This window comes from Cygnus olor, chromosome 6 (assembly GCF_009769625.2).
Source record: "Cygnus olor isolate bCygOlo1 chromosome 6, bCygOlo1.pri.v2, whole genome shotgun sequence".
Lineage (NCBI taxonomy): Eukaryota > Metazoa > Chordata > Aves > Anseriformes > Anatidae > Cygnus > Cygnus olor.
This window is the reverse complement of record NC_049174.1, coordinates 15,000,961-15,022,602: the sequence shown is the minus strand read 5'-3', so window position 1 is coordinate 15,022,602 and position 21,642 is coordinate 15,000,961. Positions and strand designations below refer to the sequence as shown.

The 21,642-nt window shown below is 38.8% G+C and overlaps 1 protein-coding gene across 5 annotated transcripts in view; it reads right to left on the bottom strand.

Moving 5' to 3' along the window:
* Positions 1 to 9,066: 9,066 nt before the first annotated feature.
* PDE1A (phosphodiesterase 1A) overlaps positions 9,067 to 21,642 on the bottom strand; it is a 183,405-nt gene continuing 170,829 nt past the window's right edge. For 3 of the 5 annotated variants that reach the window (XM_040561584.1, XM_040561585.1, XM_040561587.1), the window contains one exon: positions 19,594 to 20,092. In XM_040561584.1, coding sequence (XP_040417518.1) covers positions 19,680 to 20,092 — 413 coding nt within the window. In that variant the 3' untranslated portion in view covers positions 19,594 to 19,679. Of the gene's footprint in view, positions 11,692 to 12,017; positions 12,138 to 19,593; positions 20,093 to 21,642 lie in introns of those variants that run through there. The other 2 variants (XM_040561586.1, XM_040561588.1) reach the window with 2 other exon arrangements.

Below are 21,642 nucleotides of genomic sequence, written 5' to 3'. Positions count from 1 at the left end.
ACGGCAAGCTGCGGCAATGTAGCATGTGTCTGAGGCCTGGCAGTTCGGGTTTGTGGTTCACACCAGCATTTTCATCACAGACCATGCAAACTCTATGGCTCCAATTGAGCTCAAGAGAAAACATAAAATGAAATAAAGTGGAAAAGAAAAGCCATGTTTCTTCAAGTCACACTTGACAGATCATTTCCTTTTTATCAATAGCTGTTTTTTAAACCAGTTAACTGTGCTTTTGTATTAACTAAGTTTGCTACAGAGTCTTACCCTTGGTTTAACATTCCACTGCTTTCAGCCTTTCTTAAAGGGCTGACATAGAAAAAGAGAAAAAACACAGAGCTTTCTGTCTCTGCCTTGCCTGATGATTTCACTTGCAATCTGAGCTCTTCCATAAAGACATGCTGAGAACATCGTCTGTTAACAAGTGTTTCTTTGTATTTGGGAGCCATCTTTTTGCCCTCCATCTATGCCTCTGTATCTATCCTTTTTGTCACCATCTTCTGCAGAAACATTGCAAACAGTTCCTGTGACTCCAGCTCAGTACGGGCTCGCAGGCAGGACTAAAAGGACTCTCCAGTTGTGCAGGAGTGGCTACAGGACTGAGGGCTTTTTGTGCCGCAAACAAGGAAGGAGGGAAGTGACCCTTCATAAAACATTTGAACAGACCAAAGTTAAGACTGGAGCAGTATCGAGAAGAGCTGGGCTCTGGTCCCAGCCTTGCTGCAGCTTTGCCTTTGCTCAGCACCAGGCTCTTCGTTAATCTCTGGCTGTACTCCCAGTGGTAAAATGCCAATCAGCATGGATGCATTGTGTTGCTAGCTAATAAAGTGCTTTTGATATAAATTACTTTCTTGGTTATTAGTACCCATAGGCTTCAAATAAGCAGTATCTAGGACTTACGGGCCAAAGGAATAAAACATGCGTAAATACGAACAGTCAATACCAACACAAGGCACTTTAGGACCTCAACATTTCAGTGGCAACACAAAACACCAGATAAGTATGTACAGAATTCACCACAAAGAGTCAATTTCAGGATCACTGTTGGACTGGAGGATGATTATACTTTATAAATAACAGCAGATTTAGTTTGAACCGGATCTGAGTGTGTTGCAGGGCTGTTACTGCAGAAACGAGAGGACAAGTCTGTTTTACAGCCCCAGTCTGGAGGAAGCATCGTGGTCTGATAAGAGCCTCAGATAGTCACGCCAGAATTTGGATGCATCTCTAACTCCAGGTCTTATCACCTCCCCCATCTCTAATTATTCCAGCTGTGCTTTATCATCTTAAAAGCCTGTTGCTTTCTCTCTTTCCTGACCCAGGGTTATGCACGCAGCATGTCCGAGTGCAGGAACAGACTGATCATTTTTGGCAAAGGGACAGGACTTGTCACTCAGATTTTAGTATGGATCCACCATGACACCGTTTGCTGGTGGAACCTCATCTAAAGGACACAGACAGGATGCACATTTTTCTATACAACAGTACAACAGACATTTTAAACTCAAAATGATAAGCAAACTCTGTGTGATCTTCCACTTGTGAGGCACACAATAAGTCATGCTATAAGGAAAGAGTCAGTAAAACAGCAGAGCCCAGAAAAAAAAAAAAAAAAGAAAAATGTCCGTCTAAGTGCTTGTCATGGAGCGGAGCTGAAGCACCGCAGTGACTTGTCAGCGAACCTCATGACAGAAATGTCTGGAAGTCAGAAAGGAGGATCAGGAAAAGCAGTCTGCTTCCTGAACTATGGCTTTTCTGGGGCTTGGCCCAGCCTCTGACCTTTAAAACCAGTGGCCCTAGATAGAGAGTTTCTGTATGCTTTGGGTGCAAATGAAAGCTCTGGCTGTCTTGCAGCATGGTGAGCTATATAGACACATGCCTGAACTATGAAAATCTCTTTGTAACAACGCAAAATGCTGTCTGCAGTCAAAAATGATAGCTGCTTTGGTCCATTTCTAATGATACAGAGAGAATGGCAAGGGGAGGGAGGAAAATTATTAAAAGAATGAACACCTGGGCAATTGCTCAGCTTTCCTGTAGGGATTCAGTTCTTTAGGGAAGCAAACATTTTTGTGGTTTACTTATAAATGCCACAGAAATGTTAATATTGTTTAAACTCTGTGTTTCAAAAAAACATAGGGTGTCAGGCAACCTGTACATGGAGATCTTGGTTCATTTCCCAGAAATGACTGAAGGTTTATATGTTATTAAGACTTGGGTTGACGTTTTTTAGCTGGTGGCACTGCTGGAGAACCAAGCACTGAAATCAATGGATCAGATAGGGCATAGCAAGCCCTTTGTATAACTTTCAAGATGCAAAAAATTAATAGTCACTATAAACACTTGTACACTTTCACTTGCTCAGACACAGAAAGGTGATTTCTGTATGCTTGTGGTGCAAGAGTTGACCAAAGAAAAGGCAGGAATCCTGAATATTTAAAAACAACAGAGGTAAAGGAACGAGAATTATGTGACATATGAAAGTATTTATGTAGAATTACAGGGAAATTTCAAAGAGAGGTCTTTGTAAGCAGCAGTGAAATGCATGTTGTTGCATCCATAAAATATGCAAAAGATTTCTTTATTTCCTTTGCTAGCTGTTTAGTTGCTATTCCTTAACTGACTGCTGCAATGTTGTGAGTCAATCGTTGTTACCCAGCATATTATGTCACTAAAAGCATGGAGTAAATCCAAAAAAATCCATTAATTTTTGTCTTTCTTTTTTATTGTAAATGAATCAATAGCAGATTGAGAGAGTAGATAAAAGGTTGGTGAACTTCAATTGTCTGAAATGGCATGCCAATATGAAAACGCCCTAAAGGAAAATTGCGATGACGTATTTCCATTTCAAGGCTCCTCCTCTCAAAATACCTGCCACCTGCTGGGGAGTGCTTGCAGGCTTGGTGGGAGCAGGATTGTTAGAGATAGATTGTATTAGTCCATCTTCCATGAATAGGCTGATGGAAAAAGAGAGCAGGGAAAATAAAAAATAAATAAATAAAAATAAATAAATTAATTAAAAAGGCAAGTAAGACAAGTATTGAACATAGTTATTTTTTAATGGGCAACTCTGTGTTCTTTTTTTTCCTCTCCCCCCATCAGGTTCTTACATCTACCATCCTTCCATGCTGCTGTATGTTGCCTGTTCTTGCTTTCAAAATATTGTAGGAAATGTTATTTGCAGAATGAACTACAGCAAGATTTGGAAGAAAACTGTCTCTTTGGACTGGTCTCAGTCTTTTCCCAGAATCCCCTAACTCATTAATGTATAGCATTTTAAAAGCACTTTGTTATTGCATTTTACAGCCTTGTTTCTTTTTCTGAAGTTATACTTGTTATTCCATGACAGATCCTTCCCATTAGAGAGATTTATTGAGACATTGTGCTAATAAGTTAGTTGGAAAAATTCCACTCCTTGACTTACAGGATGGTATGTGTTGTTTATTCTCCAGGTGCAAAGCCAGATAATACTTAAATAGATACAAAGTAGGAGCCAAGATTTAAAAGTCCTTTCTAAAGCATAATTTCCACTGAAGTCAGAGGAATTTTGCTCAAGAATGGCCATAGGTTTTGGCTGACAGCAGACTTTCTTAGGGGAAAGTATGGTGTGTAGTGTACAGGAAACCTCCTGTCATCCTGCTGGTGATTTAACTACTGAATTACTGGCGTTCTCTTAGGCCTGCCATCAACGCTGCTGAAATCTTCAAAGATTACCCCACTATCGTCTCATAATACCATTAATTGTCCCCACCGATGCGAACTGGAAAAGGCTCTGATTAGCTACTACAATAATCAAAAAATTCCCATTAGTTCTTGCACCGCTGGTTTTACTGAAGCCAGTCAAGCATCTGTAACACGATGGTGCTGCAGTCCTGCTGCCTGAGGAAGGGGCTTTTAGTCTGTCTGTCCTCTCTCTGACAGACCGCAGTACCAAAGACAAGGTCAGTGGTGGGTTGTGCTCTTTAAAAACATGTTTATTCTGTTCCATGAGGCAAACTGGTGGGTGGCTGGCCAAGCTCCAGTGCTGCTGGTGACTGGGGAGGGACCTAACAGGGTCCTGCAGGCTCCGGGGCTACCTCTGTGTGTCTGGCAGCTGGCACCATGAAGGCAAGTGCCCCAGCTCAGTGCAGGCTTCCCCTCTCTTGTCTTTCTTTTACAGTTTGAGACATGAGCTTTTTATGAGGGACCCTATTTCTGTGGAGCCTAAGGGGACAGCATACCTTCTACTGGCAGGTTTTTAGAAGACAGAGTGCAGATGACAAGTGGCAATCTGCACTAGGACAGCTGGCCCCAGCTGTGTTACTGATTTTACAGAGATTACATCCTCGTGTATGTATGTGTGTGTCCATCCTCTATGAGCTCTTGTATACACCAAAACTCCAGCCTCTGCATAGCATGAAAATCCTGTGGGTAGGTCAGGCCTGTGAAGAACAGCTAAGGTGTTATCTGTCCCCAGTTCTCAGGGTACACCATAAGGCGTATTTAAAGCATGAAGCTAAAAGCTTCCTAAAGCTCTCCATCCATTCTCCACATTGGTGCTCAGGTCTACGGGTCTTCTCTCACTCTCCTTATTTTCTTCCTTAGCTGCTCAGCACAATGGTGGGTTGTGATAAAAGTCTCAGTTGTTCTGTTCGTTCCTCACAAGTGCAATTACATTTGACCTTTCCACAGGGAGTATTATACTTGGCAGCTGAGTGGATGCTAAATGTCTCTCGTGCTTTGTTGAGTTCACTCCTTTACCCAGCAAGGCAGCAGGGTCATCCTCAGCAGCAGCACCTTCGGCAATTGTCAAGCAAGATGTTTTTGCACTCTTTACTAAGCCTCAAGCCACTTGGTGACATGCTACTGACTGCCAGATACAGTAAAGCTGGCTGATGGAGTTTGTACGAGTTCAGTGCCTAGAGCAAGGGTATTTCTGCTACAGATTTGGGTTATGGTTTTTTGTTTGTTTGTTGGGGGGGGGGGGGGGGGGGGCAGTATCTGTAAAGTAATCTGGTATTTCTAGGGCATGAAAGATATTTGGTACTCCTGCTAGGCAAAACTTACTCTGTTTCGGTTCTGTAACAATTCATTTACTTAGTTTATACTGACCCTTAGTGGTAAGCTGAAATTTGAATTGCATTGCTGGGTTTCTAAATTTTGCTTTTCTCTTTCACCCAACTGTTCAGAAAATGGCAGGAATATTTGCTGTGCATCAGGATAGTCTAACTATGTAAATAACCTACATTGTCTTTGACAGACGTAATGGGCATGTTAAAATAATGACGACAGGTGTTGTTAGCTCTTCTGAATGGAGGGCTGGGGAGAGTGGAGGTGTTGAAAGGTTATTCCAAAATACAAAACAAAAACGTTGGCATTGAGAAGCAATACTCTCCACATAATGAGAAACAAATAAAAACTCAGTATCTGGCACTAACGAACACCTCAAGCTAACTGTGGAGCGAGTATTAATTAGGTTTCCAAAATAGCATCTTTCTGAAAAGCAGCTGAGGTGTAATATTGCTCCTTATTAATCAAAGCAATGGGACAATGTGAACTGTGCAAAAAATAAATGGTTTGCAGATGGCTGTGTGCATCTTTAATAAAGACAGAAGAACACAAGTTACAGCTTTAAATGCCAGAGAGCCTTTCTGCATCTTCTCCTTTTCAGAAGGCGATATTTGCAGTTTTCAAGGCAGTGTGGAAAGTGTGTTGGTTTCTTATTACATTTTCCCTGCAGCATAAATTCTGTTGATGTGCTTCCCTAATCATGCTAATTATACTGCCATATGTTGCTCTCATCTTTCTTTTTCTCTCCTAATGGGACATAGATTCTCTCTTTTGAATATGTCATTTGTTTATTACATTTATCAAGGGTTTTAACATTATATGGGACTTTTAATTGCTTTCTTAAACACTCAGCAGATTGAATATTAAAAACAGATATGAAGGTCAATTATAAATAATATTTAAATTGATTGTGCCATTTTTATTCTGTAATTTACTGGAAATATCAACTGTGTAGCCCTGATCCTGTACCCATTATTTGCTTGCTGACATGCATGTGTCCCTCAGAACTTTTTATGGCTGCAATCATAGTTCTGCACTACCCAAAACCACCTCGTTAGAAGCAGAACAGGGGTCTTTCTCAGACACGAATGCTAAAATAAAGATTCATTATCCACCAAGTAACAGTGCTTGACACAAATTCATTGCCATTCATTCCAATTGTACATTACTGGAGTACCTCAGGAAATAAAGTCAAATGTTCATTTCTGACTGGAAGGAAAAAAGGAAAGAGATCTCAAAGAAAAGGAAGTATAATTTCAATAAAAGAATTAAAGGCAGCTAGAAGTTGAGTAGTGCCTTCTACAGAATATCAGAGTTTCCTCCTGCTGCAGAAAACCCTCAGTAATACAGCTGAATACAGAGAAATAGGGACAACCTATCACGACCCAATTATCAAATTAATTCCTGACATAATTACACTGGTTTGACTGGTTTTCATGGCATTATAGCATGGGTGCATTTGACCCATTCGCTCACTGAATTTGGACAAAAAAAACTATAACAGGCTATATATAAATAAATAGCACATACTTTCATGTTCTTTGATAGGTTTTTCACAATATTTTGATACAAGCCTTAAGGTCTTACTTTACTAAAAGTCCTTCTTGCAGGTTCAGGAGAGTTGCTTGTGTAAGTGCTCAGGATCAGACCCTATATGACTATGAGACAACTTTATAACTACAGTCCAAACAAAATGAAAAATCATCTGTTCTGTTGAACTGTGTTCAAGGCCCAGATTCCACTTACCATTTTGACTCTGACCGCATTATATTCACGTGTTTAATTTTGTGTTACTTCAGACTTGTAAAAGTGATCTACATATGGTGTTACAAATGTACAAGACTCCTCAGCTTTAGAGTACATATACTGAGGACAGTACCTATCAAGATTAGCTAATGAAAAGTTCTCCAACAGTAATCAATCCATATGTAAGAAGCATCGATAATAGTTTTACTGCCATCTTTTAGAGTTGTGGGTTTGGGAGTATTTTGTTTGGTTGTGTTTTATTTTGTTTTCGTTAGTTTTTATTTTTGTTTGGTTTATTTGCAAAGTTTTATTTGCCTCAACACCTTAATTACTTCAATTATTGACAATCTACCAAACGTGGGATTATGCTTTCTTTCCTTCTGATCGAAGGGCTGAGCTATACACTCCCAGTCTCTCACTGCCTTTGCTGCCCGCTGCAAAAGGGCTGTAGGAACAGGACTTGCCTAAGCAGAAGAGAAGTGTTTTGTAGGAACATTCAGCCCAACAGCCCAAAACAGTTAAAATCCGTGTTTTCACAAGGTATTTTTTTTTCTTTTCTTTTTTCCCCCACATCCTCCACATTTATATCTCTCTGGTTATGAGTTGCCTCTTTGTTCCCAGAGGACTACTTAGAAGTCCACAGTCCTGTAAAACTTCTGAATGTCTGTCCCAGGACACAGACAATGAGTTGCCGGAGACCCATTAAAAAATTGCATGACCAGGAAGGTAAAACTATCCCAGGAAAGCTGCTTAAATGTTTGCATAGTGTATTTGACAGAGAACACTTTCTTTTCTTTATAGTATTAAATGCCATTTCTACTTATTTTTCCATATCTGGTTTTCATGGATTTGATTTTTCAAATAATTATTTACATTTGGATGCACTCCCCTCTCAGATAAGTCTTTGCTAAGCTACTCTAAACTTAAAATTTTAAGCTGTTATTGAATAATGTTAGTTATACTTATCTTTTTCACTTCCTCATGTAATAACTCTATAGTCAGTTAAAAATATGCATTTTATAAATTACAACTAGGGATCTTGATTAATTTCTTAATTTGAAGTTATTTTGGTCCCAGTAGTGGCTTGTTTGACTTCTGGCATACTTACAACACATGATGAGCCTTCAAGCATGTGGCTGAAGAGGGAGAGCATCTGGGATAAAGGAATTGCAAAGAACATACTATGAAGTAGATGTCTATATTTACTACCATCATGCACCTTATTAGGATGTGATGCAAGTCCAAGCCAACGGGATTCTTTCCACTGGTTTCCGTTTGTAGCAGGATGAGGCCCTGTACCACTGAACTCTGCTGATTAAACTTACGCTATGGCATAGAGGTACCTCTGAAAGTCGCACCCTTCCTGAAGAATTGCTGCTAACATGAACAGTCCCGGCAATTTCAACAATGCCAGCCCATGGTTAAAATTTTGGGGAGAAAATACTTTATTGGTTATGGCTTCTTTCATATGAGGGCTACTTTAGCAGTAAAGGTTAAGAAGGAAAAGCTTACTGAGAGAAATTGTTTTCAAGAGTGCTATGAGATGCAAGTGAGTTTGTATGGCAGACTGGCACAGTTATGGAAAAAGCACGGAGCTGCAAGCAGGAAAAAGGTGTGGAAACAACCATTTATGATCTGTCACTTTCCAAAGGCAATCATATGCAAATGAGCAATGCTTCAGTAAAGCAAATTTGTAACTAGCATTCAATAGCTTCACGATCCTTGCCCTCAAATCAAATTTATTTAGGAATATCATCATAGGAAATACGGACAAATACAGCAGAATAAAAACACACGGTTGTAGATTGCCTTGTTGAAAATTAAATAAAAAAATACTGGCTAGATCATAACCCATAACAATATTACATAATATATTTGTCAGATATCTCAAGATAAAAATACAAAATAAAATTCTTGAGGGCTAATCTACAGCTACAGTTCCTCAGTGTGCTTGATGCAGGGATACATGCCCATAATGCTGTGGGAGAGATGCATATACAAACACCATTTCTTATGGCCCCATGCAGTGTTTTGGTAGTGCAGCCTTGCAGGTTTCAGAGAGAAATTCTTGTTCAGGAGAGGCCCCAACAAGAAGCCTCTCTGCCATCTGAATGTGAATTCCACCCAAGGTCAAAGCCTTAGCTAACACATGTTGGTTATTATGGTCTTCTCCACCAAAGTAAATTTCTCCTCATCCAAATAACACAGTAAGCTTTGGGTCATGTCCAGATAAAACCTTGCTAAGAATAAAGGAAGAAAGAAAGAGAATTAGCTGGCTTTAAAGAAAAAATAAGGACTCTGCTTGTATTTCAGTAACATCTACCACAGTGATTAAAACTGAATACAAATGAGCAAGTAGGAATATTTATACACAACTCACATTTCTATATTAATGAAGGAGATCTGCAGGCACTGAGTACCTCCTATGAGATCAGGAATTCCTCCTAGCCTCTGCAGTGGGAGATCAAAGGACCGGGTATAACAACAGGACACCAAGAGCCCCACAGGATGCTCCCAGTAGACTGCAGAATCAGCTATAACTTCTGCTTCTATTTCCAGGAGAAAACTTCTGCAGAGTATCTCAATGGTGATGGGACGGAGATACAGAAACAAAAAGTCAAGTTCAACTACAGTAAAAGTCTGAAATTGAAAATACAATAAGAACATTACATTTGGATTGCTCCTGACTTCTGTTCTCGATGAAGCATAAATCACGATATTGAAGAACATTACAAAGATCTAACTGGCCTAATTTTTAAAAATACCAGTCATCTTTTGATCTTTTCAAATTTGGTGGGACTGCAGACACATCTGAAATAAGGTCCCATGTCTTGAGAGAAAAGACATAAAACCAAAATTCTCAGATCTTAAACAAGATTTTCTACTGCCATAAGATATGGCAATTTACATTAAAAAAAAAAGTCTGATATAAACAATATGCTTCTTTTGTCATAATGACTATGAGAAACCATAAGATGGTTTACATTTCATTATAAAGGAAAAAATTTGCCCAACATTCCCCAAAAAGGATTGCAAAGGTGCATGGAGTGATCCAGGCTACTAATGATTTGCTCAAACACTGGCAGATAATATATAAATTCTTAACTCTTAGCAAAAAATATCAATTGCATTATAACATATATGATACAATTTCATTCGTTAACATTTCATTCTTTAACTGCACTGTACAGAACTTTGTCCATGCCAAATACAAGCCCTGGACCAGATACACAAAACAGTTTAAATGCACTTTTTACAACCTATATGCACAAACATTTCTTAAGTTAAAACTATGCACACTAATTATGCATAGTGTGTATATGGCTTACATATTCAACAACAGAAATTCCACCTTTTGGCATGCCCTTATCCCAGGGCTCAGAGTTTGTATTGTTCCCAGCTCAATTTCAACGGTTGTGCTGTCAGAAAGGAGACAGTCAAAGGTATGGATGTGTACGCTTCCCTCAATATGGGGTGATTGGTTTACTATTCCTTCTTCACTTGGGGGATAACGTGTCCTTATTGAGGCTGAGCCTGGTGCCTATGTTACGCTTGAGCTCTGGTTAGATCCCTGAAGCAGCAGGTGAGTAGTACACAGGCCTCTGCGTAGAGGGGAGAGCCACTGCCCCCATGAGTCCTCTTCAGAGCAGACCATGGCTGATTGCAGACTTTTTGGTCAGTGAGGTAATAACCACGGGGTCCAAAAAGGGGAATGGGGAATGCAGTGACCCAACTCACCCGCGAGCGTGCAACCTGAAGAGGGGGGTGGAGGATTCCTGGTAGGCTGCAGCAGTTGTTGCAATGAGGTTGTTGGCAGTCTGCATGAGGCCGAGGGGCAAGCCGAGGGGCCCGTGCAGCTTGAGGGAAGCAGAGATGAACATGAAGTCTCTTTCCGGGCACAGCTGGGGCTGGATGGCTCATCCTGAGACTTCTCGCAGAGGTAACCGCCTGCGTGCTCCGCTTTCGCTGCCTCTCAGAGAAAGATGCTCTGGTGTTTCCTTTTAATGAAACAAGGCAAGGAAGGACTTTGTTGCATACTTGTCATCAACTTTGCATTTGAGAAAAACCATGATGTAAGGTCTTAGTGCCACCTTCCAGTTCTGCCTGAGAGGCAGAACTCTGCTGAAACGAAGCAATTTCCAGGTATTCATGTAGCAGTCTCTTCCGCCTACAAAACAATAAGCACCAGCTTCATGGTAGGGCTGACACCACTGCTGTGACATCTGAGAAAACACTGTTGGACTGAGAATGTTTTAATCATAATACTGGATGCTATTTAATTAATTTTAAAGAGGTTTTCAAATACTGATTTCTTAAACACCATTTCTCTCCATATGGCAGCCACCGCAAAGGGAAAGAGTCATCATTCACGCAGGCTCATCTGTACAACTCTAGAACTTCCCACACAGTCTACATATTTTTAATTCCAGATATTTAAAGGAAGCTAACGAGTAGAACTTCAATGTTGCATGCAGCATGGTTGCATGAACAAGTGTCTATAGCAACATCTCATTTTGACTTTCCACTTCTATTGGATGCCAGTAGCAGTGACATGTAACAGCAATCCAGTGCAGATGATCATCGCCATGTTTTCACGTCTCATGATTAATTGGAAATGTCTGGTGTCAGTGATAACAACAGAGCGATGTCCAACTTTGGCTGAAAAAATCATTTTGGCTAGTTTAAGAAAGCAGAATAGAAGAGGAAATAACAACAACAAATACAACTGAAATTTTGAGAGTTGTTAAGTGCCTTGAGTTACCAGCTCAGGGTTTAATGTTTTACACTTTTGATCATTTTGTCCAATCACTCTCCACAGAAACAGGATGATCCAAGAATAAGGTGACAGATAACAGCCTCTGAGAGCACAGGTGCAGGAACAGACAGTGTTCTTCTTTTCTCCTGCAACAGGGTTCAAATGAAAATTTGTAAACAATAGGCCTTTAACTACTGTTACTCACAGTATTTAATATAATTGAATCAAGGATTTATTATTGCATGATTATTTAGTCTCACATTAAAAATTCAGACACGTAAAAGTATTGGGTTTCCCTTCTATTGTATTGAATAACTTTTAAAGGGACGTAGAGTGGGCTATAGCGTATTCCAGTTTCAAAATTTTGTAATAAAACCACAACAGGAATAGACCAAAGAGGATAATAATAACAATAAGTGAATCCTTATCATATAAAACTCTCCTCTTTATAGGAAATAAGTGTCAAAATTACCTGTCCTGCCTGAAATATCAGAAGCTTTTAAGAAATAGGAAATCTAGTTGTGTACCAGTGCTTGTTTTTGCTCAGCGGCTTTTACTATATCTTCTGATTTCTTACAGTGTATAGGCTCACCTGAAAGAAAAAAAAGAATGTTATTGGGAAATCAAGCAAGGAAGTAAACCAAATAAATAGCACTTGCACAGCCCTAGACAAGCAGAAACTCTTCTCCCTTTTCTATCTGAAGGTTAAAGTGAGGGTTCAGTCATGGCTTTCTTTAACTTCTTTCTTACTAAAATAAATATAGGACTGACTTAACTAATCATTGTGGTTTATCCAAAAGGCAAAAGATAGAATGAAAGCAATAGACCACACACCATGAAACAAAAATACAACATTTACACAAGCAGTAATGAAGTGTTATTTTTTTTAATCTTCCAACTTATTGAAAGTCAAAATTCACCATCTGCAGAGATGTGCTGTTTAAATCCTCTTCGATATAGGCATTAAAAGTAGGGGCAAGTTTCACTTAGTGGAAGATGTCAATGTCAAGTATTAAAAATTCAATTAGTTCAATCAGATAGGAGAAATGATATCGAGTGACAAGAGTAGTTTTCAAACTAAGTGATACAATACGGATTTCAAACTTCTAATCATAATACTGAGTTCTTGCTTAAACTATTCCTTGAGTGATTTTGAATGAGTACAGCTGGGAAAATTATAGACTGAGTTTGGATGGTAGCTATGGGGGAAATGCAACAACCTTACAGTATTATTTACTAGCTGTATGGTAACTTCTCAGCTTTAACCAATGAATGGAGTGGTCCCACCAGTGATTAATAATGCTGAACTGAAAATGTGAAAAAGGAAAAGCACAGAGTCTCAAAAGTAACAAAGATGAGCTGGGAGAAGGGGAAAAGCTACAGAAATAAAAATACAGGTTGGGGAAGACTTTTGAAAGACAAAACACAACGGCACGAGTAGCTAAAAGGGAAAGCAGTTGATGTGCAATTCAAATGGAAAATTGAAAGACAGTAAGTCAAAGCTGAAGAAGAGGCTCAGAGTTTAGAAAAGAAAGAAGAGAGGAATGGGAGCTCATGCGAATAAGCATGGGAATAGCATGGGGAATAGCTATGACTTCACCAAAGCATCACAGTAAACCAGAGAGAATTTTGTTACTGGTTTTTACCAATGGTTTCATTGCCAGGATGCTGCCCACTCTGTAACTAGTATTCTTCCCCTCGCTTTTCTTAGGTGAATGTAGTGTGTGTGGCTGATAGACAGCCAGGTCTCTAAAGGATTTTGAAGCCTTATAAAATGAAGTAAAATGAATTAGAACAAAATTTTCTCCAGATCTTCCTGCCTGCAGTTATTTTTGGAGGGATTCAGCAAAACTTTTATTATTATCCATAAAAAAAAAAAAAAAAAGAGGGGGTGGGGAGGGGTATGAAAGCACAATCTATTGCTCTGAATGTTTCATTTTCATACTTGACTTCGACTGACTACCATGGTTTTAGGAGTGAGAGTGTTCTGTGAAGGTCTTGTGAAACAGGCACTGTGTATCTTCATAGAAACAAAAATGTATTAATGTAAATGAAAATGCATTAATCTTCGTAGGAACAAAACAGTGAACTCTAACCCATACATAACTTTCAGTGTGTCAGTGTGCCAATTTTACAGCAACCTCCGAATGGTCACTAACAGCTTTTATCTCATAATCCGTGTTCTTTTTACTAGCACATCACTTGATCTTTTAATATCACCTTCCCTCCGTCTTCATCCCCGGCACGAACACAGCTGCTTCTGCCAGGCCCAGGCCCCCAAAGCCCTGCAGCTCTGTTTAGCCACACATGGGGAGCACCACGAGCAGCACACAGAGGTGTGATCTGACCTGCTCTGCACAGACAGGAAGGGTTCCACCCGGCACAGCAAAACACAGCAGAGCACCAAAGGGCTGCCACAAGACTGAGCTGCCACCAGCACTTGCAAGGCATGGATGATAACTTGATGCCACCCACATGGCCATAAATTAAACTGGCATGTTGTTGGTGTGGGTTTGTGCTGGTTTACCTGGTTATCCTCCAGAGGCTCTCAGATAGTGACTGCTGAAGGCTCTGCATGCTTTCTATAACTCGCTGTGACTGGATAGTCCTCTACTGTCACATGGGACAAAGTTACTGGTAATCTGTTTTATCAGAGATTTATTGTCTCCTTTACATTTTGATATTAAGGATTAATGTGGCTATCATCATGAGTGAAAAGTTAAAAGCGTGCCAATTAGCCATTATAAATCATTGAAACATGGAGTTGTTTAATAAAACATAAGCAGTTTTTAAATGAATGTTCTAATTAATAAATCACTCAGGAGAAAAGGAAGATCATCACTTTAAAAAAAATCACCTTATAATAGTTCCACTTAATCTTGTAATATTCAATTAAATGACAGTGAGATTGTGGAAAGGACAGAGGTGCTTTGGAGGAAAGCAGCATTCAGTCCCAAGCTGAGCTCTCCTACCAGTGCCCAGTTCTCCCTTTGCACTGACCAGGACATGGGGCAGAACAAAACCTGGTAATAAAATGTGATGGCGTATGAGAACTAACCCTAGAAAGAGATGTGATATGAGGAAAGGAAAACAATCCCTTTTCTCCCTCTCTCTCTCTCTCTCTCTCTCTCTTTTTTTTTTTTTTTTTTTTTTTTTTTTAACAGAGAACCCTCTCATAGTATGCCTAACTATTTGGTGACAGTTTCCAAGAAGGCAGATCATCTTCCCCTGTGATAACCTTTGTTTTCCATCCCTGTTATATTGCAATTGCTTTCCTACAGAACGCCGAGAGTTAGTTTTCTGTTTTTTATAAAGGACAATGACAGCTAACATATGAAATTAAATCTGAATAACTACGTTGCTTTTCTCCTTACCTACTTTCAGGTCTCTCTCCCAGCCCCAGAGCACCCAGGAGCTTGCTTCTCCACCCAGGGTGAGTCAGCAAGCACTTTGGGCATTTAGCTTGCTTCCCCCATCCTTAGTACAGGGCTGGCAGAAAGTTCAGAGATAGAAAGATTTTGTATGGAGAGTGTTAATAATGCCCTGATAAATATATAGTGCTTCTTAAAATGTTTTAAATACTCTAATTTGAAAACCAAGAAGAAAATAATAATCATCATGAAAACAATGTCTTATGTATGCTACCTTCTGCTTGCTTGCAAGTGAAGCATTCTGCTGAAAATTGCCCTGGTTAAAAAAGTGTCCTGTGTGAGTCTGCTGGCCATTAGCAGAGGAAAAGTAATAGAAAAGTACTTGTTACTCCACATGGAGGAACAGTAGATGAGATACATAAAATAACATTTAAGAATAATGGTGGTTCCTAGTCAAGGCTGAATCTAGAAGGAATATGCATGTATATATAAAAATATATATATGTGAGTGTATATATATATATTCTTTAATTCTTAGGTTCCTGGTATCCACAGTTAGCTTCTCTCTTTCTCAACAGTCTGTTCTCATTTCTATATGCATTTATTCCTGCATGGAAACATACACTGCTGTATTTTTTTATTTTGGATTTTTACTCTTCCTGACTGTTCTGTATTATTTTCCCCAGCCCTTCTTTATTCCATGGAAAAAATATTTTAATGAGAAAACAAACATAGTTAATTATGATGACATGGTATATTCTATGTTCATACTTCCTGTGAGACTTAAGAATTTATATAACGGTTGGAGAGGGAAACATGCACTGTTGTTTTCCTTTGATGTGTCCAATTCCATGCACAAATACTACCTTATCCTAACAATTCCATCATTCTGGACAGTAATGGACTCTTAGAATAAATGTGTTGCAGCCAAGACTGCAGTGAGTCTCTCAGTCCTAATGGTCAGCACTCAAAAGCCAGTCATTATTCTTCAGTTTTCATCCACCCTGAGTTTCCTGCAAAATCATCAGAGCTATTGCAAAACATATTTTTTAATCTTGGTTATTTTTAAATTATGAATTAGTGAAGAATGTTGTGTAAAAATTGCAACACCAGTTTCTTATTTGCAATCTTATTTTTACTTTAAGATCTTCTAAATATACATTTAAAATATTTCTCATATGTAACAAAAAATTCTCACTTAATTCTTGAACTAAAAAATAACTGTTTTAATAAATTCAGTATTTTCCATTAGAAAATAAGTTTCAATTAAATCACATTTTTTTCACATAGTGAGAAATATGTTCCATCCAGGAAAACCAGAAGCAATTTGAGATAAGATACATATTCGGTATATACAAATGTCTCTCTGTTTCATCATTTGCACTTGACAGGAGATTTTAATATCCCATCAATTTGTGAAAAATATATGTTAAATGGGAAATTCTGTGAAAGAGTTTCTGCTGACTTAAAATATCATATTTAAATAGTATGTAGTCAAATTTCTCACTGAAATAGTAATATGGCTAATCATCTGTCCTTAGGAAAGAAAGTTCTAAGAATATGATGACATAGTTGCTCTGTAAGTCATTTCAAAAGACCAGAAAGTATTCAAAATAGCTTTCTATGACAGGTTTAAATATTGAGAAAATAGGGACAATGCAAGAATTAAACGTTATTAAAGTATAAATCAAACTATTTGATGAAATAAAAATGAAACATAAATGACATTGTGACTGACCAATAAGCCCTAACAATGGAAGAAGGCTCAGTGGAGATGGGCAAGGGCAACGTAATATCAAATAACTTCAGATAAGTAAATTTAATATTAAACATTGCACCCTCAATCTGTGGAATATCTGAAAGAGCTTGTTCAGAGAGTATTAGACTGACACTGATATGCTACAGAAACCATGCGAAACATCAAGCTCTCCACTTTCCTGTGATTTATCTACACTGGCATGTGAACACAAATAATTTCTGAAGGAGATGGCAGAGAGTCAATTCAACATACTGCAATGAACAGAAGTTTCATAGAAGTATCTGCTACATAAAATGACAACTGAAAAGGCCTTCAAATATCAGATGCCTTTAAAAACAAAACCTAGTCAATATCTTTATTCTATCCATTGTAGTACTCAATTAAATATTTGTGGTAGTGTAAACCAGAAAGCTCTTCAAGCAAAAGAGAAATCCAGACTCATCCTGTTGTTTTCTGACTGAAGGGACCAGGAATTACTTGTGACAGAGTCCACGAAAGGTTCATGAGACTAAAAAAAATGCTGTCTTATTTTCTGTAGGCATAAGTTGTGTGACTAAGGATGTGCATGTCCACTGGAAAAATGTTAAGGTTTCCCAGGTCTAAACAGGTGAAAAGCCACTATTCTAGAATGCAAGATGCAATGAACTGGGAACACATACGTTCGCTGAGTAACAGTGTCATTCGCCATGACAGCAGCAAGAACTGATGACTGCATTCATTAACAAACTGTAGCAGATGAATAGTTTCCAAAGTATTTTGAAGAACTTTTCAGAATGTGCCATAGCTGAGCGCGTGTTCTATCAACAGCATGAGCTGTAGCCTGTGCTTCTCACATATTCTCACCAGGAGGAAAAGGCACAGCATATAGTATAGAGCAGTTTGGAGAAAAGATCCTTTCAGTTCCATTTCACTTCCAAAGTATACAACAGTTTAGGTTTTTCAGGTACAGATGTTTAGTTTCAGTAGAGAAGCATACATTATTATACTAAAACTTTCTGTGTCGATCAGCTAGAAAATCCATCATGGCTCAGGTGTAAATTGGTGAATACCAGTAAGCGTGTGTTGGCCCATATCTCAGCCTCTGGAGTTGCCTTGAAAAATAATTTGCTGCTTCTCCTACTGTGTGCTGGCTCACTTGATGCATCATGTCTCCTGATATATCTCCCCTTTTTCCGTGACTTCTTATTATTCCATGGTTTAGGTACTGCTGCCTCTTTAGAGATGCAAGGGCTGAGTGCTGTCCTTGTATAAGCTTTGGTTTTTCATTCAGGACACTACCAGCACTATTTATTTCCAGAAAACATTTGAATCTCTCTCTTATTTCTGCACCATTATTCGTCTGAACTGTTTTTGACTATTGACATATCAAGAGAAGAATCCTCCTTGGATTGGTGGAAATCCTGTTATTAATCTTTTTTACCATCTTCAAGAAAAAATATACCTTCTAGATGACATTTGTCACTGGAAATAAACTATTACAAACTCGACCACTTCCTACCCTTTTTGATAAATTTTGCAGATTGAAGTGTTAAAACATAAGGCCTTCTGTAGCAAATTTCCTGCCTTGGCAAATGAATTCCTCAGAAAAAGATTAGCTTTTTTTCCAAAGTAAGAAACCTCTACTCTCATATGAAAGGTGGATTTTAAAGATTCACAAGGCAACAGAGTGCAAAAATTGCATGCCAAGTCGTATCTGATTTCACAAACAACATTTACATTCGTAAATCATCTACTGACCCTCAAGGACAGCTACACCACAATGGCATTCTTCTCAGCTTGAAATACAACAGGTGTAATTTTTCCTACTGTCTTCCTCGCCCAGGAGTTGGGAAACTTTTCTAAGGTACTTAAATTTCAAATTGGACCTTAACAGAAAAAATGGTACAAAAAATGCATGTCAAAGACAAAAACGTCAATTATTAGATGCTGTGGAATCAAATGCTGTGGAATTAATTTTAGTGTAAATACTTTGATTTAGCACCCTAAATTAACCATCTGTTATTGCTGGTGGAAAAAAAAATAATCTGTCAATAACAATGGGAGCACTGAAATTGGGTAGAATGTTGGACTCCAGAATAAGGGGGAGTTCTCCATAAAAAAGATTTTTTAGAAATACGCCAAGTCATATACTTATGTCTAAGCTAAGCTTCATAAGCACTTCAGTGCTGTTGCTCAGACAATGCCATACTTCTGGCACAATATTTCAAGGCTCACTGTCATAAAATTATTAATGAGTTTAACATTTTAATTAGAAGCGAAGAAAACAAATGCTATTATATGCTTTGATTATTCCTGTTACCCTAATACCTCAAATTTATTCTAACAATAAGCAAATTCAGACCATATGAAAATAAAATAAAAATGCACTATGTCTTTCTTTTACATTGCTAACATCTATTCATATTGCTTGGGCATCTTGAACTTGATAATGTTTTAAATAAATCATCAGATACTAAACCACAGTCAGCTTGTGATAAAATACTTACATTCCAAAAAAAGTATTCTGACATTATAGTTTTTTTTGGCTGCTCTGCCTGTCCTGGAAACTACAGCCAGGAGACTGATCTTTTGTATTAAGAGCATGACCCAGTCCCAGGCCTACTACTGTTAGGAAATAGCATCTACATAAATTGATCAAAGTTAGATTAATATTCACATTGTATTTAGTACAAAGGATGTACTTTACAACATAGTAGTCATATTAGGTGCCTAAACTAAGGTTGTGCATTTTAATAGCACAATGATTACAAAATGTTAGATAGTTCTATTTTGAAAGTTTACTTCATTCTTCAGTAAGGAAGCATATTTAATTGCAAATATGCACCTATAAATTATTTTAAGATCATTCTTGCAGTTCAAATAAAAGTCTTGGTATTTTATATGAAGGACTTTCTACAAGATACCAAATAACTAATATCAAGAAGATTATACTTGCTTATATCAAAGCTCTTTTATTTGATGGTTTTAGGACACTATTGCTTCTACATTGCCTGAAGCAACTTTCTTATCCAGGAGGTTTTACAACACCTTGTTTTGATATTTCACTACTGTCAGTGTTTGACAGGGAGATACCAGACACTGCTGCAGCTTCGCCCTGGACAGCTTCATTACATTGAGTGGTGCTTTGTGAAGAAGTATTACCATTCAGTGGGTCTGTATTCTGTGTTTCTTGCTGGGCATCGGTGAGATCTTTCTGGTTCGGATCAGAGTTAGTGCATTTTTCTGAGTTGGATTCATCACTCAGAGAAGTGTCGGAAGTGACTACTTGTAGGACGATGGATCTGGTAGGACAGGTTGTACCATCGCTTCCCTGACTACTCTCATTTTGTATGCTTCTTGTCTCTTCCTGTAACTGTGCATCTGTGGAATTTCTGCTCTGGTCTTTTTCCTGTTCATCAACATTTCTCACAAGTTCTTCTACAAAGAGGGAACAAAATATGTGAATTAGATATGAAGGACATGCCACAGTTGTTTGATTTCAGAGTAGTGACTGAGTTGCATATGGGAACACTGTGAACATAAACTTTCTGCATGAGGACATATGCATCGGTGTGTTAAATAAGGGTCAGAGTCTGGTCCTGATTACACTATTGCAACTGAATCATAGTGGTCTGCTTTCCGGTTTAACCTCCAATTTGGACATCTTTATTTGGAGGCAGCAGCAGCAAACACACTGTAAGCTGAAGGATGGGAGCAGAAGGACCCCATGATGAAGTACCAGCAGTGGTGCTTACCACAACAGGACTAGAAGGGGCAGATCTTACCAGTTCTGCAACAGAGAAAGGGCATGGAGGGGAACACCTTGCCAGGAAGGGGCAGGTGTCAGAACTGAAGCGAAGCCCTGAAGGAAGTTGGCTTCCCAGGCTGGAAAAGTCCAAGGCAGCTACACAGAGTTTTGGCTGGGAAAAAAAAAAAAATCAGAAGGCTATATACATGCAGTCCAGTTCTGCTGCCATTATGGCTAATGGCACATACAGAATGGGAAGGAGGAAATATGGGGAAAATAGTGCCTCAGGGGAGAGAAGCTATAGGAAAAAACAACAACAACAACAAAAAACTAATGGAATGCTCTATTCCATGCTCTGTTGCAGAAACTTGGAGAAAAGTACAAATGAAATGGCCCAGAGTGAAAGGAGACAGAACAGAACAGCACAGAGGAAGCACCAGGACAAACCAGAAGATAAAATAGAACTGAGAATGGAAATTCTGTGACACAGACTGAAAAGTCTGATACAAATAACTGTCCTGGTTTCAGTTAGGACAGAGTTAATTTTCCTCCTAGTAGCTGGCAGGGTGCTATGTTTTGGATTAGAATGAGAACAGCGCTGATAACATGCTGATGTTTTAATTGTTGTAGAGCAGTGCTTACACCAAGCCAAGGACTTTTCAGCCTCTCTCTGTCCTGCTAGCGAGCAGGCTAGGGATGCAGCAGAAGCTGGGAGGGGACAGACCCAGGACAGCTGACCCAAACTGGCCAAAGGGGTATTCCATACCATCTGACGTCATGCTGAACAATATATAGGGGTGGCTAGCCGGGGTGGAGGGGGGGCCGGCTGCTCGGGGATAGGCTGGGCATCGATCAACAGGTGGTGAGCAATTGCATTGTGCATCACTTATTTCGTACACATTATTACTATTAATACTATTATTATTATTATTGTTGTTGTTATTCTTTTCCCTGTCTTAATAAACTGTCTTTATCTCAACTCACAGGCTTCACTTTCCCGTTTCTCTCCCCCATCCCGGAGAGGGAGGGGGGAGGGTGAGCGAACGGCTGTGTGGTGTTTGACTGCCAGCCGGGCTAAACCACAACAATAACCTGTACATGTTCATGAAGGCACTATTTCTCTTGTTATTAGAATCAATTTCATAAATTCAGATTTTAGAATTTATATGCTAATACAGAAGATACAAAATACTACCAATTTAAAAAGTGAAAGCATTGCAGTTTGAAAAATACCTCCACA